The 13,298-nt window shown below is 39.2% G+C and overlaps 1 protein-coding gene across 2 annotated transcripts in view; it reads right to left on the reverse strand.

Moving 5' to 3' along the window:
• Positions 1-13,298, reverse strand: part of Ubxn7 (UBX domain protein 7) — a 61,002-nt gene that overhangs the window by 19,114 nt on the left and 28,590 nt on the right. Inside the window, exons 4-5 of one of the 2 annotated variants that reach the window (XM_048454021.3) lie at positions 4,720-4,785; positions 2,107-2,219 (exon numbers count right to left, since the gene is read on the reverse strand). In XM_048454021.3, the coding sequence (XP_048309978.1) occupies positions 2,107-2,219; positions 4,720-4,785 (179 nt within the window). The remainder of the gene's footprint in view (positions 1-2,106; positions 2,220-4,719; positions 4,786-13,298) is intronic. The other variant, XM_048454022.3, reaches the window with a different exon arrangement.

Below are 13,298 nucleotides of genomic sequence, written 5' to 3' on the forward strand. Positions count from 1 at the left end.
AGAATTATCACCCTTTTAATTATAGTAAACACTTTATAATTTGCCTATGATATACCCAATTACCAACATCACTAGTTAAATTTTGGGTTACAATTAAGTTATTTAAGCACAAGCATTAAGTTATTACAAACTGAAGCTGGAAGGTGATGGCACACATCTTTAATCTCAGTACTTGGGAGGCAGAGGCAGGTGGATCTCTGTGAGTTCAAGGTCAGCCTGGTCTATAAGAGTTTGTTCCAGAACAGGCTCCAAAGCTACAGAGAAACCCTGTCTGGAAAAAACAAACCAACCAACCAAACAAACAAAGATATTACAAATTGAGTTGGGTGTGGTGGTGCACACCTTTAATCTCATAAACAGGTGGCTCTCTGAGTTCAAGGCCAGTCTGGTCTAAGAGCTACATAGTAAGACCCTGCCTCAAAAATGAAAGAACTATGCCTTTAATTCCAGTACTTGGGAGGAAGAGGCAAGCAAATTCTCTGTAAGTTCAAGGCCAACTTGGCTCCAAAGTTACACAAAACACCAAAACAAAAAACAAACAACAAACAAACCACCCAACACTCCCCCCACCAAAAAAACACAAATAAATAAAATGAAGCTATTATAAATTGAGCAATTTTTTGTTTTTGTTTTTCCAAGACAGGGTTTCTTCTCTGGGTAGCCACAGGTGTCCTAGAACTCAATCTGAAGATCAGGCTAGTCTTGAATTTAGAGATACCCCTTGATGCGGGAGAATTATCTGTATTCTGTCAATCATGTATTTTAATAAAACGCTGATTGGCCAGGCAGGAAGTATAGGCGGGTCAACCAGACAGGAAGTAGAGGCGGAGTAATGAGAATAGGATAAGGCTAGGGAGGAGAAAGGTTCCTCAGCCACTCCTGTGCAGACCACGGAAGAGGCAGCATGTAACTTGCCCAGCTGAGAAAGGTATGGAGCCATTATGGCTAACATAGATGAGAATAATGGGTTAATATAAGTTATAAGAGTTAACAAGAAGCGTGACCAAATGAGCCAATCAGTTTATAACCTGATGTAGACTCCATGTGATTTTCCTTGGGACTTGCTGGCTTGTTGGGGTACTGGGCAGGACAGAAACCCCAACAAGCTGGCCCTCACGTTACAACCCCTGCCTTGGTTTCCCTAGTGCTAGGCATGCACCGCTACCACCCCAGCAGGCTGATCAATTTATATTACCCAGATCAGCTAACTAAATGATAAACAGGTAGGTAACAGATATTATATAGATACATTGTCCTTAGTAGATGTCAAGATTTCATCACACTACTTAGAACAATGCATAACTTAAAGCATAACAATTTTCAGCCAGGTGGTGCACATGTTTAATCCTAGCACCCGGGAGGTAGAGGCAGGTGATCTCTCTGAGTTCGAGGCCAGCCTGGTCTACAGAGTGAGTTCCAGGACAGGCTCCAAAGCAAACAGAGAAAACCTGTCTCAAAAACAAAACAAAACAAAAAAAAAAATCAAACAAACAACAACAAAACACCATAGCAACTTTTATTTCTGAAACTTTCCATTTAATATTTTGAGATTTCATGTAAATTAAACCTAATCGAAACTACAGATAAGGGGGAGACTACAATATAAGCAAAAGAAAAACACAAACAATTTATAAATGGTTAATAAACATTACACTGCATACCTAGCAATAGTAAAAGATACATACATTTACAAAACTAAGTTTTTAAAAAAGAAGCTTTCAAAGTGGTAGAGGTTCTACAATGATGCCACACAAAGCTAATCAAAGGCCCTCAAAATAATCAACCTCATACACCGTTGTTAAAAATGTTAAGTCATTTATTGCCAGTAAAAATATAACCCAGTGTAACCCTTAAGCATATTATGCAGAAATAGTTAGGATACCAATTCTCTATATACTGAAAAATATAAAATTAAATTTAAAAGGCATGGTGGCACACAGAGAAAGTAGAGGCAGACCCATCTCTGATTTTGAGGACAGCATGGTCAATATAATATGTCCAGGTTACATGGTAGGACCCTGTCTCAAGAAAAAGGAAAGAGGAAAAAAAATACACTAAAATTGTAAACCAGTTCACAGCTTTAGTATACAATCTCCAAAAACTTACTGTTTCAAAGCTGCCTTTGTGCATCAAGTCGATTGGGGGTCGGAACAGATCTGCAAGGGTGGTTAGTTTCTTATCTATTGCTCCTCCATTTCTTAATTCCTGTTCTTGCCTAACTGCAATACAGAAGGATGGGAAAAGTTTTAATTAGTCATAAAATGAAAGTGTTAAATTCCATAATAAACAAAAGACCTTATATTGACTGAAAGAATTACTGAACAGTATGCTTAGCCTCAAATACAAAAAGCAAATAACTAAAAGAAAATACAAAGGGGGGCAAAAAAATATTCCAGGATTTTGTGTTGTTCCCTAGCCAAAGGATAAAAGTAGAATACTAAATTAGTTACAAATAGTCATGTTGGGCCAGGCCTGGTGGTGCAGGCTAACACAAGAAGTTCAGCCAGGTGTGGTAGCACTTGGCTTTAACCCCAGCACTCAAGGGGCACAGGCAGATTGCTATGAGTTCAAGGTTAGCCTGTTCTACAAAGTAAGTTCCAGGACAGTCAAGGTTGTTACACAGAGAAACCCTGTCTCAAAAAACAAAAAATCCTGAGCCACAGAGTGAGTTCAAGTCCAATCTGAACAACCTAGTAAGAGATTGTCTGTCTCACAGTAAGAAGGAAAGGCAGCTGGAGATCTAGCTCAGTACTTATCTAGTACACACAGGCACCCATTTAGTATCCACCACCATTTAAAACAAAACTGAATTCACCTTGATATGAGGATATACCTGAGGGGTGGAACGCTTGCTTGCCTAGAATATTCAAGACCCTGTTTGTTGCCAGCAAAATAATACACACACACACACACACACACACACACACACACACACACACACACACCATCAAAGCAAACTCTTTCACATATTTATAAACAACACAGAAGAAAACTTTCAGAATCATTTCTCTAGTTTGATAATGACCCTAACACATCTATTGCAGCTAGCTCCCAGTTTTTAAATACTTGCAGTAGAAGTTATGGACACTGCTGTCCCCATTTACTAGAAAAACACAGATTCCTTTGATAACTTAAGCCTTCTCTTTCAACTTTTTCCAAAGTCACTGGACCTATCCTTGCCTTAAAGGGGCACAGATACAACACCAGATACAGACCAAGCATTTCTCATTATCTAAAAAACAACTGTCCTGGGACAGCTAGATGGTTCAGAAAGTCAGGGTACTTGCTGCCAAACCTGATGGCCTGAGTTCAATCCCCAGGACCCATGTGGTAGGAATTAACTCTAATAAGCTATTCTCTTGTTAGAGAACACACACATTATCATGGCCTACACACCACCCCCAACAAATAAATAAACGAACAAATTTGTCCTTTCTTTAGACTCTTAAAAGTATACTTCTGAGACACTTCCAAGATACTTCTGAGCTGAACCACAGAAAGGCATGAACTGTGCTGACTAGTTTTATGTCAACTTAACAAGGTAGAGTCATCAGAGGAAGGAGACTCAATTAAGAAAATGACTCTGTAACACTAAGCTGGCTACAGGCAAGCCTATAGGGCAGTGGTCCTCAGTCTTCCTAATGCTGTAACCCTTTAACACAGTTCTTCATGTTGTGGTGACCCCCAAGCCATAAAATTATTTTCATTGCTACTCCATAACTGTATTTGCTATTGTTACTAATTATAATGCAAATATCTGATATGCAGGATTCCTGATGTATGACCCCTCCCCCACTGCTGTAGTACATTTTCTTAATTAGTGATTGATGGGGGAGGGCCCAACCAATCGTGGGTGGTACCACCCCTAGGCTGGTAGTCCTTGGTTCTACAAGAAAGCAGGCTAAGCAAGCCATGGGTAATCAAGTCAGTGAGCAGCACCCTTCTATGGCCTCTGCATCAGTTCCTTCCTCCAAGTTCCTTTCCTGTTTGAGTTCCTGTCCTGACACGAGCCAAATAAATCCTTTCCTCCCCGTGGGGACCCACAGTTGTGATCCTGCTTCACCACGACTGGAGGTCAGAGACTTTGAGCTTATTTTTGCTCTCTCAAAGTTGTTGACAACAAGTGTGGCTACAAATGAGAGATTCTGACCCAGGGTGTGGTCAACTAGCATTTTGGGTATAGAGCTGGAGCCACTCCATCTGGACCAAAGGTCAGAGAATTCAAGTCTATTCCTTATATCATGTTAATCAAGTCTGTTGCCTCCTCCCTCCCCTTATATGTTTCTCTCTTATTTCTCTTATATCTCTGTTTCTTTTATTTAATAATTCTATTCATGTTCTTACCCTGAACCATACAAGTTTTGTTGATGCTGGTCTTTGACACCTCCCTAAGTTAAAGATGGTCATGGTGTTTCATTACAGCAACAGTAACCCTAACTAGGACAGTATCTGTATATACATGTACATGTATGTATGTCATGGTACATATGCGGAGTCAAAGTACAACTTGCAGGAGTCAGTTTCTCTCTTTTTATCATGTGGATCCTAGAGATCAAACTAGCCAGTATCTTCACCCAACATTTTGATGTCATTATTATTTCACTTCTTAAACATGGTGAATCCTCAAAGTAATGAAGACAAATACTAAACATTCTTTTCTTTTTAACAGAAAGGAAGTGGAATGGAAAATAGCGCTGAGACTAGTTCACAAATACCTACTAGTTTCAGTTTGAAAATCTCGGAAACCATCAAATATTGAACGTGCAGGCCTTCGTCTTTTAGGGGCTGTAGAAGAAAAACAGAATTGGTAAAAAAAAAAATTAAAACATTAATTTTGAAAATTCTAAAAATACTCCTTATTTATATAAGCATTCTTGTTTTATTTTTATGTGTATGTAATTTTTCCCTACAATGTAAGTTTGTGTAGCATGTGGCCAGAAGAGAGTGTCAGATGCCTTAAAGCTTGAGTTATAGACAGTTATAAGCCACTACATAGGTTCTGGGAACTGAACCTCTGTCCTTTCAAAAGAATCAGTCAATGTTTTTAACCACTGAGTCGTCTCTACAGCCCCATATGTATTTTTAAAATGTTCATATTTTTAATAATGCCTAAAAGTAAGGAAAAAATCAGAGCTAGAGAGATGGCTCAGCAATTAAGAGCACAAACAGCTCTTCCAGAGAATCTGAGTTCAATTCCCAGCACCCACACGGCAGCTCATAACTGTGTAACTCCAGTTCCTGGGGATCTGACATCCTCACACAGGCATACACGAAAGCAAGAACACCAATGTGCATAAAAATAAAAAATAAATTACTAAATTCCAGGACAGCCAGAGTTACACAGTGAAACCTGTCTTGAAAAACAAAACCAAAAAGAAAATAAAAAGGGAGCCGGGCAGTAGTGGCGCAAGCCTTTAATCCCAGAACTTGGGAAGCAGAGCAGGTGGATCCCTGTGAGTTTGAGGCCAGCCTGGTCTACAAGAGCTAGTGCCAGGACACACTCCAAAGGTACAGATGAAACCTTGTCTCGAAAAAAAAAAATCAGTAGCCCTTCTGTACACAGATGATAAAAGGGCTAGGGAAGAAATCAGAAAATCAACACCCTTCACAATAGCCACAAATAGCATAAAATATCTCAGAGTAACTCTAACCAAACAAGTGGAAGACTTGTATGACAAGAACTTTAAATCTTTGAAGAAAAAAATTGAAGAAGACACCAGAAAGTGGAAAGACCTCCCATGGTTTTGGGTAGGCAGAATTAATACAGTAAAAATGGCAATCATACCGAAAGCAATCTACAGATTTAACACAATGTCCATCAAAATCCCAGCAAAATTCTTCAAAGACCTCAAAAGAACAGTACTCAACTTCATTTAGAAAAACAAAAAACCCAGGATAGCATCACAATCCCTGGCTTCAAGCTCTACTACAGAGCTATAGTACTGAAAACAGCCTGGTATTGGCATAAGAACAGACAGGAGGCTCAATGGAACTAAATAGAAGACTCGGACATCAATCCACACATTTTCGAACACCTGATCTTTGACAAAGAAGCAAAAAAATATCAAATGGAAAAGAGAAAGCACATTTAACAAGTGGTGCTGGCATAACTGGATATCAACATGTAAAAGAATGAAAATAGACCCATATCTATCACCATGCACAAAACTCAAGTCCAAATGGATCAAAGACCTCAACATAAAGCCAGTCACACTGAATCTTATAGAAGAGAAAATGAGAAGTACATGTGAACGCATTGGCACGAGGAACCACTTCCTAAATAGAACACCAGCAGCACAGACACTGAGAGAAACAATTAATAAATAAGACCTCCTGAAACTGAAAAGCTTCTGTAAAGCAAAGGACACGGTCAACAAGACAAATCAACAGCCTACAGAATGGGAAAAGATCTTCACTAACCCCACATCAGAATGAGGTCTGATCTCCAAAATATACAAAGAACTCAAGAAATTGGACACCAAAACATCACATAATCCAATTTTTAAAAAAATGGAATACAGACCTAAATAGAGAACTCTCAACAGAAAAATCTAAAATTGCTGAAAGCACTTAAGGAAATGTTCAGCATCCTTAGTCATCAAAGAAATGCAAATCAAAACAACTCTGAGATTCTATCTTACACCTGTAAGAATGGCCAAGATAAAAAAACACTGATGACAACTTATGCTGGAGAGCTTGTGGGGAAAAGGGAACACTTCTGCATTGTTGGTGGGAATGCAAGCTGGTACAGCCCCTTTGGATGTCAGTGTGGCGATTTCTCAGAAAATTAGGAAACAACCTTCCTCAAGACCCAATAATACCACTTTTGTGTATATATCCAAAGGATGCTCAATCATGCCACAAGGACATGTGCTCAACTATGTTCATAGCAGCTTTGTTTGTCATAGCCAGAACCTGGAAACAACCTAAATGCCCCTCTACCAAAGAATGGATAAGGAAATGTAGTACATTTACACAATGGAGTACTACACAGCAGAAAAAAATAATGACATCTTGAATTTTGCAGGTAAATGGATGGAGCTCATTATTTTGAGTGAGGCAGCCCAGACAAAGAAAGACAATTATCACATGTACTCACTCATAGGTGGTTTTTAAACATAAAGCAAAGAAAGCCAGCCTACAAACCACAATCCCAGAGAACTTAGACAACAATGCAGATACTAAGAGCGACTTACATAGATCTATTCTACATGGGAAGTAGAAAGTAGAAAAGACAAGATCTCCTGAGTAAATTGGGAGCATGGGGACCTTGGGGAAGGGTTGAGGTGGGGAGAGGCAGGGAGGGGAGCAGAGAAAAATCTTGTATATCAATAAAAAAAGGGGGGGGCTGAGAGATGGCTCAGAGGTTAAGAGCGCTGACTGTTCTTCCAAAGCTCCTGAGTTCAATTCCCAGCAACCATATGGTGGCTCACAACCATCTATAATAAGATCTGGTACCCTCTTCTGGTCTGCAGGGATACATGCAGACAGATTCTGTATACATAATTAATAAATAAATCTTTAAAAAAAAAAGAAAAAGAAATCTACTATGTTGTATGCAACAAACAATTAGCCAAAATCATTTATTTGTTTCCAGTTCTGTGAAAGAGTAAGGTAGAGTTCAATCAATATCAATAAAAAAATTTAAAATAAAAAAATCTTTTAATTCAGTTTAAAGGATTAATCACTCTTTGACCTGGCGCAACACAAGTCAAGTCCTTTAGTGTGTGTGTGTGTGTGTGTGTGTGTGTGTGTGTGTGTGTGTGTTTGGTTTTTAGAGGGTTTTACAGGATTTCTCTCTGTAGCTCTGGCTGTCCTGGAACTTGCTCTGTGGACCATGTTGACATTGAACTCAGAGATCCACCTGCCTCTGAGTGCTGGGATTAAATAGTATGAGCCACCACTGTCTGGCTGCAAATTCTTTTCTTTGTAGAGAGGGTCTCACGTCATCACATACCTTTGATCCCAGTATTTCTAAGGCAGAAACAGGCATACTTCTGTGAGTTCAAAGCCAGAATGATCTAGAGCTACACAGTGAGATCATGTCTTAGGAGGGAAAAAATGCTAGGCAAGTGCTCTTCCTTCAGTCCTAGCCCTTATGTAAATCCTAAGCCCCAAGATTTAAGAATTCTGTCTTAGTGGATGCACACGTAGAATCATAAACACCAAAAAATACACTGTAAATTTCTAAAGTGTTCTCATGATTACACAGGACAAAGTTCTTCTACTGTCCTTCTAAAGAACCTATATTCCATTTTTATATATTTTACATAAGATTTAGAATTGATACTAATTAAATACTAATTGAAATGCTACTTTCTTCTTAGAAAAATGTTTTCAAACTTTATTACCCATACATATCATACTCATGGAGCTCTGTTGATGTTGTTTTGCCTTTTGAGACGGAGCCTGTTGTCCATACAGCTGTGGCTGACCTGTACCTCACTATATAAACCAGATTGACCACCAGATCAGTCTGTCTGAGAGCTGGGATGTAAAGGTATATACACCATGGCCAACTGAAAATGGATATGTTAAATAAATTCTTTCAGTGTAACACTTTAAATTGACATATATGTATATATGCCAGGCTGTGGTGGCGAACACCTTTAATCCCAGCACTCTGGAGGCAGAGACAAGCAGATCTTGTAGGTTCAAGGCCAGGCTGGTCTATAGAGAGTTCCAGGACAGCCACAGCTACACAGAGAAACCCTGTCTTGAAAAACCAAAAAGAATCACTCAGTTAAAAGAAAAACAATTAAAATTACAAAATAGATAGCTCAGCGGTTAAAAGCAACTGCTGTTTTGTTCAGTTCCCAGGAAGTATCCACATGGGTTAGCTCACAACTATCTGTAACTCTAGCTCCAGGGAATCCAATTTCCTTTTGTGGTGGTTTGTGTGCGTGACTGTGTGGGCACACGTGTATGTATGCGTGCACATGAACACCCACACAAACACCACACACACCACAAATTAAAATTTTCAAAACCAAAACTTAGAAACTCAGGGCTAACAATAAAACTCAGTTGGTAGTGCTTGCCCAGCATGCATGAAGCCCTGGCTTCAATCCTGAGTACCTCATAGACCTAGAGTGGTGATATATGCCGGTAATCATAGCAGAAATTTAAAGTCATCTTTGATTACATGAGTTGAGTTCATTCATATAAGCACACAAGATCACCAATATTTATACTAAACTATCATAATTATAATGCCAGAAATAGTGCTACATGCCTGGAATCTCAGTAGGAATAGGAGACTGAAGGTCATAAAAGGCTACAAAGTAAGTTCATGACTGTACTACATAAGACTGTCTCATAAACAAAAGAATCACAATTACCTTCAGGAAGAGACTTTCTAAAATAATTAGTATTAAATTTTTAAATAGTTAGCCCAAATTTTAAAAAATTTAAACCTAATCTCTTTCATTCTGCTCTTCTTTCCGATTTAAAAAATAAAATTGAAGAATTGTGATTCTTTCCAATCTTCGAACTATTTTTAATTAATAGTGTCTATTTAAAATGTATGTTTGGAGCAGGAATTCTTTAGGTTCAGTGAGTGCCTTTGTTGTTGCTTTGGTTTTTTTTTAAAGATAGCCCTTGTACCTAGCCCAGAATAGCTTGGAGCTCAGAATCTACTACTACCTCGACCTTCTAAGTGCTAGAATTACAGTCGTGTACTACCATACCTGGCCCCCACACAATGTCTTCTGAAAACTAGTTAAGTGATAGGATTTTTAAACTTTTATTTTTTAATGTGTGTGCTTGCCACAGCCCATGTGTACAGATCAGAGGACAACTTTCAGGAGTTGGTCCTCTCCTTCAACCAGGGGTTCCAGAGATGGAACTCAGGTCATCGGTGCACAGCAAGCACTTTTATACAACCCTTCTGACAGTTTATAACCTAACAATTGACAAAGCAAGTATGTTATACGACAAGACACAGAATACCAGTGTAATGTGGGATTTTCTATTTCCAATCCACCAAGAGCAACCAGCTGATAGGCCAGCATATTTTACCTCTCTTTCATTCTTTTGGGAGGCACCAGGTCACCTTGAGGCTTTTACTACTACTTTATATCACTAGCCCTCTACCCACCTCCTATTATTTTTTGGGCTCATCACCTGGTATTTGCTCCCCCCTCATTTATCATACCTTCACTAAGAGCCTCTCTTAAAGCTACAACACTTCTCGCCCTGCGACCTTTTTTCCAAGTGCCCTCTCATTCTTGCAAACTAGCTACCACAAGCAAGCACCATTCTTCTGTCTGTAATCATCTTTCTGTTTACTCAGTAGGCATGTTATTCATTAAGGCCAAAAAGACTAAGCTACAAAAAGTTAACAGAAATCCATACACACAGGACAGCCCTAGGGGAATACAAGGACTAGCAGATAAAACCAATTTAGTAAGGAGAGCAACACTGTTTTCATATTTTCATAAATCTCTGCTAATATCTAGCTTAAGAGAAAAACTGGAACTTTCATACCATCTGCATAATTTAAAATCTATTGCTTTATTTAAATTCAAGTATAAAAAGAATGTTAAAATCCAGCCCCACACAGAAATACAGTAGTAAAGAAATAGTATTTTAGATAAATATGAATATTTTTTGATACCACACCAAAAATTAAGTAGCGGTGATTCCTTAAAGATTTGTGCTAAACTGGGGTTGTGAAAGTTGGTTAAACAGTTAAGAAGAATACACTACTCTTTCAAAGGGTCTGAGTTTAGTTACCAGCACCCAATCAACTGGTGCACAACTACTTCTAACTCCAGATCCAGGGAATCTAATGACCTCTTCTGGCCTCCTTGGACAGGCATGGACAGGCATATACACACTCCTACCTGTAATGCCAGCTCCAGATAAAAGTGAGCATGCACACACACACACAGACACACACACAGAAAGAGACAGAGACAGAGCCTGTAATACCAGCTCCAAGATATCCCATTTTCTCTCCTGGCCTCCATGGGTAACTGCACTGACACATATGTGTACACACACATATACAAACTAAAAATTAAAAAAAAATAAATCTTGAGCTGGACAGTGAGTGCACATCTTTAATCCTAGCACTCAAAAGGCAGAGACAGGTGGATCTCTGAGTTCAAGACCAGCATGGTTCACAGAGTAAAAAATAAATGAATGAAATGAATAAATAAATAAGAAAATGATAGATCTTTTTAAAACGGGTTGTGCAAGCTAAAATCTAATCAACTCTACATTCTGTCTCAATAAAATTTGTTGTTCTGAGTTGCAGGCAGTCTCAAGAGACTTTGACCTTTCTTTTACTTGCTTTGTATTGAGGATATAGCATCTCTATTCAACAGCTTTGAAGGAAATCCTTTTTCCTATGATTTGGGTGTCATCTCAAAGCTCTTTGTGATAATGGCCTGGTTCCCACCACAGCACTATGAGCACTATGTGAACCTTTGAGAAGTGGGACCTAACAGAGAAGCTTTGGTCACTTTGGGCTGTGCTCTTGATGGGAGCATGAGACCCTGGTCTCTTTTATTACTGTTTCTGTTTCTCAGCTGCCAAGAACTGAGTAACTTCTACCATATGTGTTCACTATAATGTATACTACCTTGCCACAAGCAAAGGGACTAACTGAAACCTTCAAAAGTAAACTAAAATAGTGCCCTCTTTTCAAGACAACTAACTCAAACATCTTATTACTATAACATGAAGCTGTCTAACACATTGCCATCTCTCAGTATGCACAACCTGTAGGTGACTATCCAGGATAGGATGACATCTTACCAGCAAAAGCGCTTACTATGCAGACCTGAGTAGTTAAGTCTGGATCCCCAGGACCAAGGTAAAATGCACAATGGGCTCGGAAACTATAGTGGTCTGAAAGAAAATGGCCCCTAAGTGAACAGCACTATTAGGAGGTGCAGTCTTGTTAGAGGAAGTGTGTCACTGTGGAAGCAAACCACTTCCTGCTGCCTCACAAGATGTCGAATTCTCAGCTACCTCTCTACCACCATATCTACCTTCATACCACCATGCTTAATACCATGACAATAATGACTAAACCTCTGAACTGTAAGCCAGCCCCAATTAAATGTTTTCTTTATAAGAGTTGCTGTGGTCATGGTGTCTCTTCACAGCAATAGAAACCCTAAAACAACAACCCACCTGTAATCCCAGCCTTGGAAGATGTTGTATAAATTTCCTTAGAGATTAAAGCAGTCTATCCTGCAGGAAGCTCCTTAAGTAGGAAAGTAAACATCTCAAAACAGCTTCAGGAAGTCCCTGAAACTTACCAGATTCAATAGGCCGCTTCTTGAAAAAGTTAGCAATAAAAGCTAAGCTACAAAGAAGACTCTTGGATCAGACCAACTGCCTGGAAGAAACAGAAACTAGCTGAGCTGCCTGGAAGAGGGTTAGATCAACTTAGAAAGGACACTCTCCAACCTGTACAGTGTGCTCCAGATTCCCGCTAGGTGGGCTTTGGTGATACAGATGTCTTTGTGACCCCTCACCCATATTCCTGTAAGTAACCCCAATTAAACTCATTAGTTCAACAAGTTGGACTTTGATGGCATTGATACTTGGTCTGTAATGGGATCCCTATCTGAGGTGAGTTGATGTGAGTGTGTTGCCTCTCCCAGGAAAAGTTTTGTCACACAACACAATGCAAAGATGGGATCCCCAGCACAAGCTGGACAGAAAAACCAACCATATCAGAGTGCTCTGGGTTTGACTCAGAAACCCTGCCTCAATGAATAAGGTAGAAGAGCAACTAAGGATGATTACAACCTCTGGCCTTCATATGCATGCACATGTACACACAATGTACTTTATAATTTACACCATCTCTAGATTACTTACTATACCTAATGTAATATAAATGCTTTCTAAATGATTGTTTTGCTGTTTAGGGAATACTGACAAGAAAAAAGTCTATGTTCAATACAGATGGAATTTTTGTAATGCTAGGGATTAAACCTAATGCCTCACACATGCTAGGCAAGCGCTCTACTTAGGAAGGAAGTATTGACACTTAATGGATAACTTTAAAAAAAAAAAGATTTGTTAATTATATAGCATTCTGCCTATATGTATCCCAACAGGCCAGAAAAGGGCACCAGATCTTATTACAGATGTTTGTGAACCGCCCTGTGGTTGCTGAGAATTGAACTCAGGACCTCTGGAAGAACAGTCAGTGTTCTTAACATTGGAGTCATCACCCCAGCACATGGATAACTTTTTAATCCTTTAAAAAAATTAAAGCAGGCCGGGCAGTGCTGGCACATGCCTTTAATCCCAGCACTTGGGAGGCAGAG

Source organism: Myodes glareolus, chromosome 2 (genome assembly GCF_982192425.1).
Source record: "Myodes glareolus chromosome 2, mMyoGla1.1, whole genome shotgun sequence".
In the NCBI taxonomy this organism is placed as follows: domain Eukaryota; kingdom Metazoa; phylum Chordata; class Mammalia; order Rodentia; family Cricetidae; genus Myodes; species Myodes glareolus.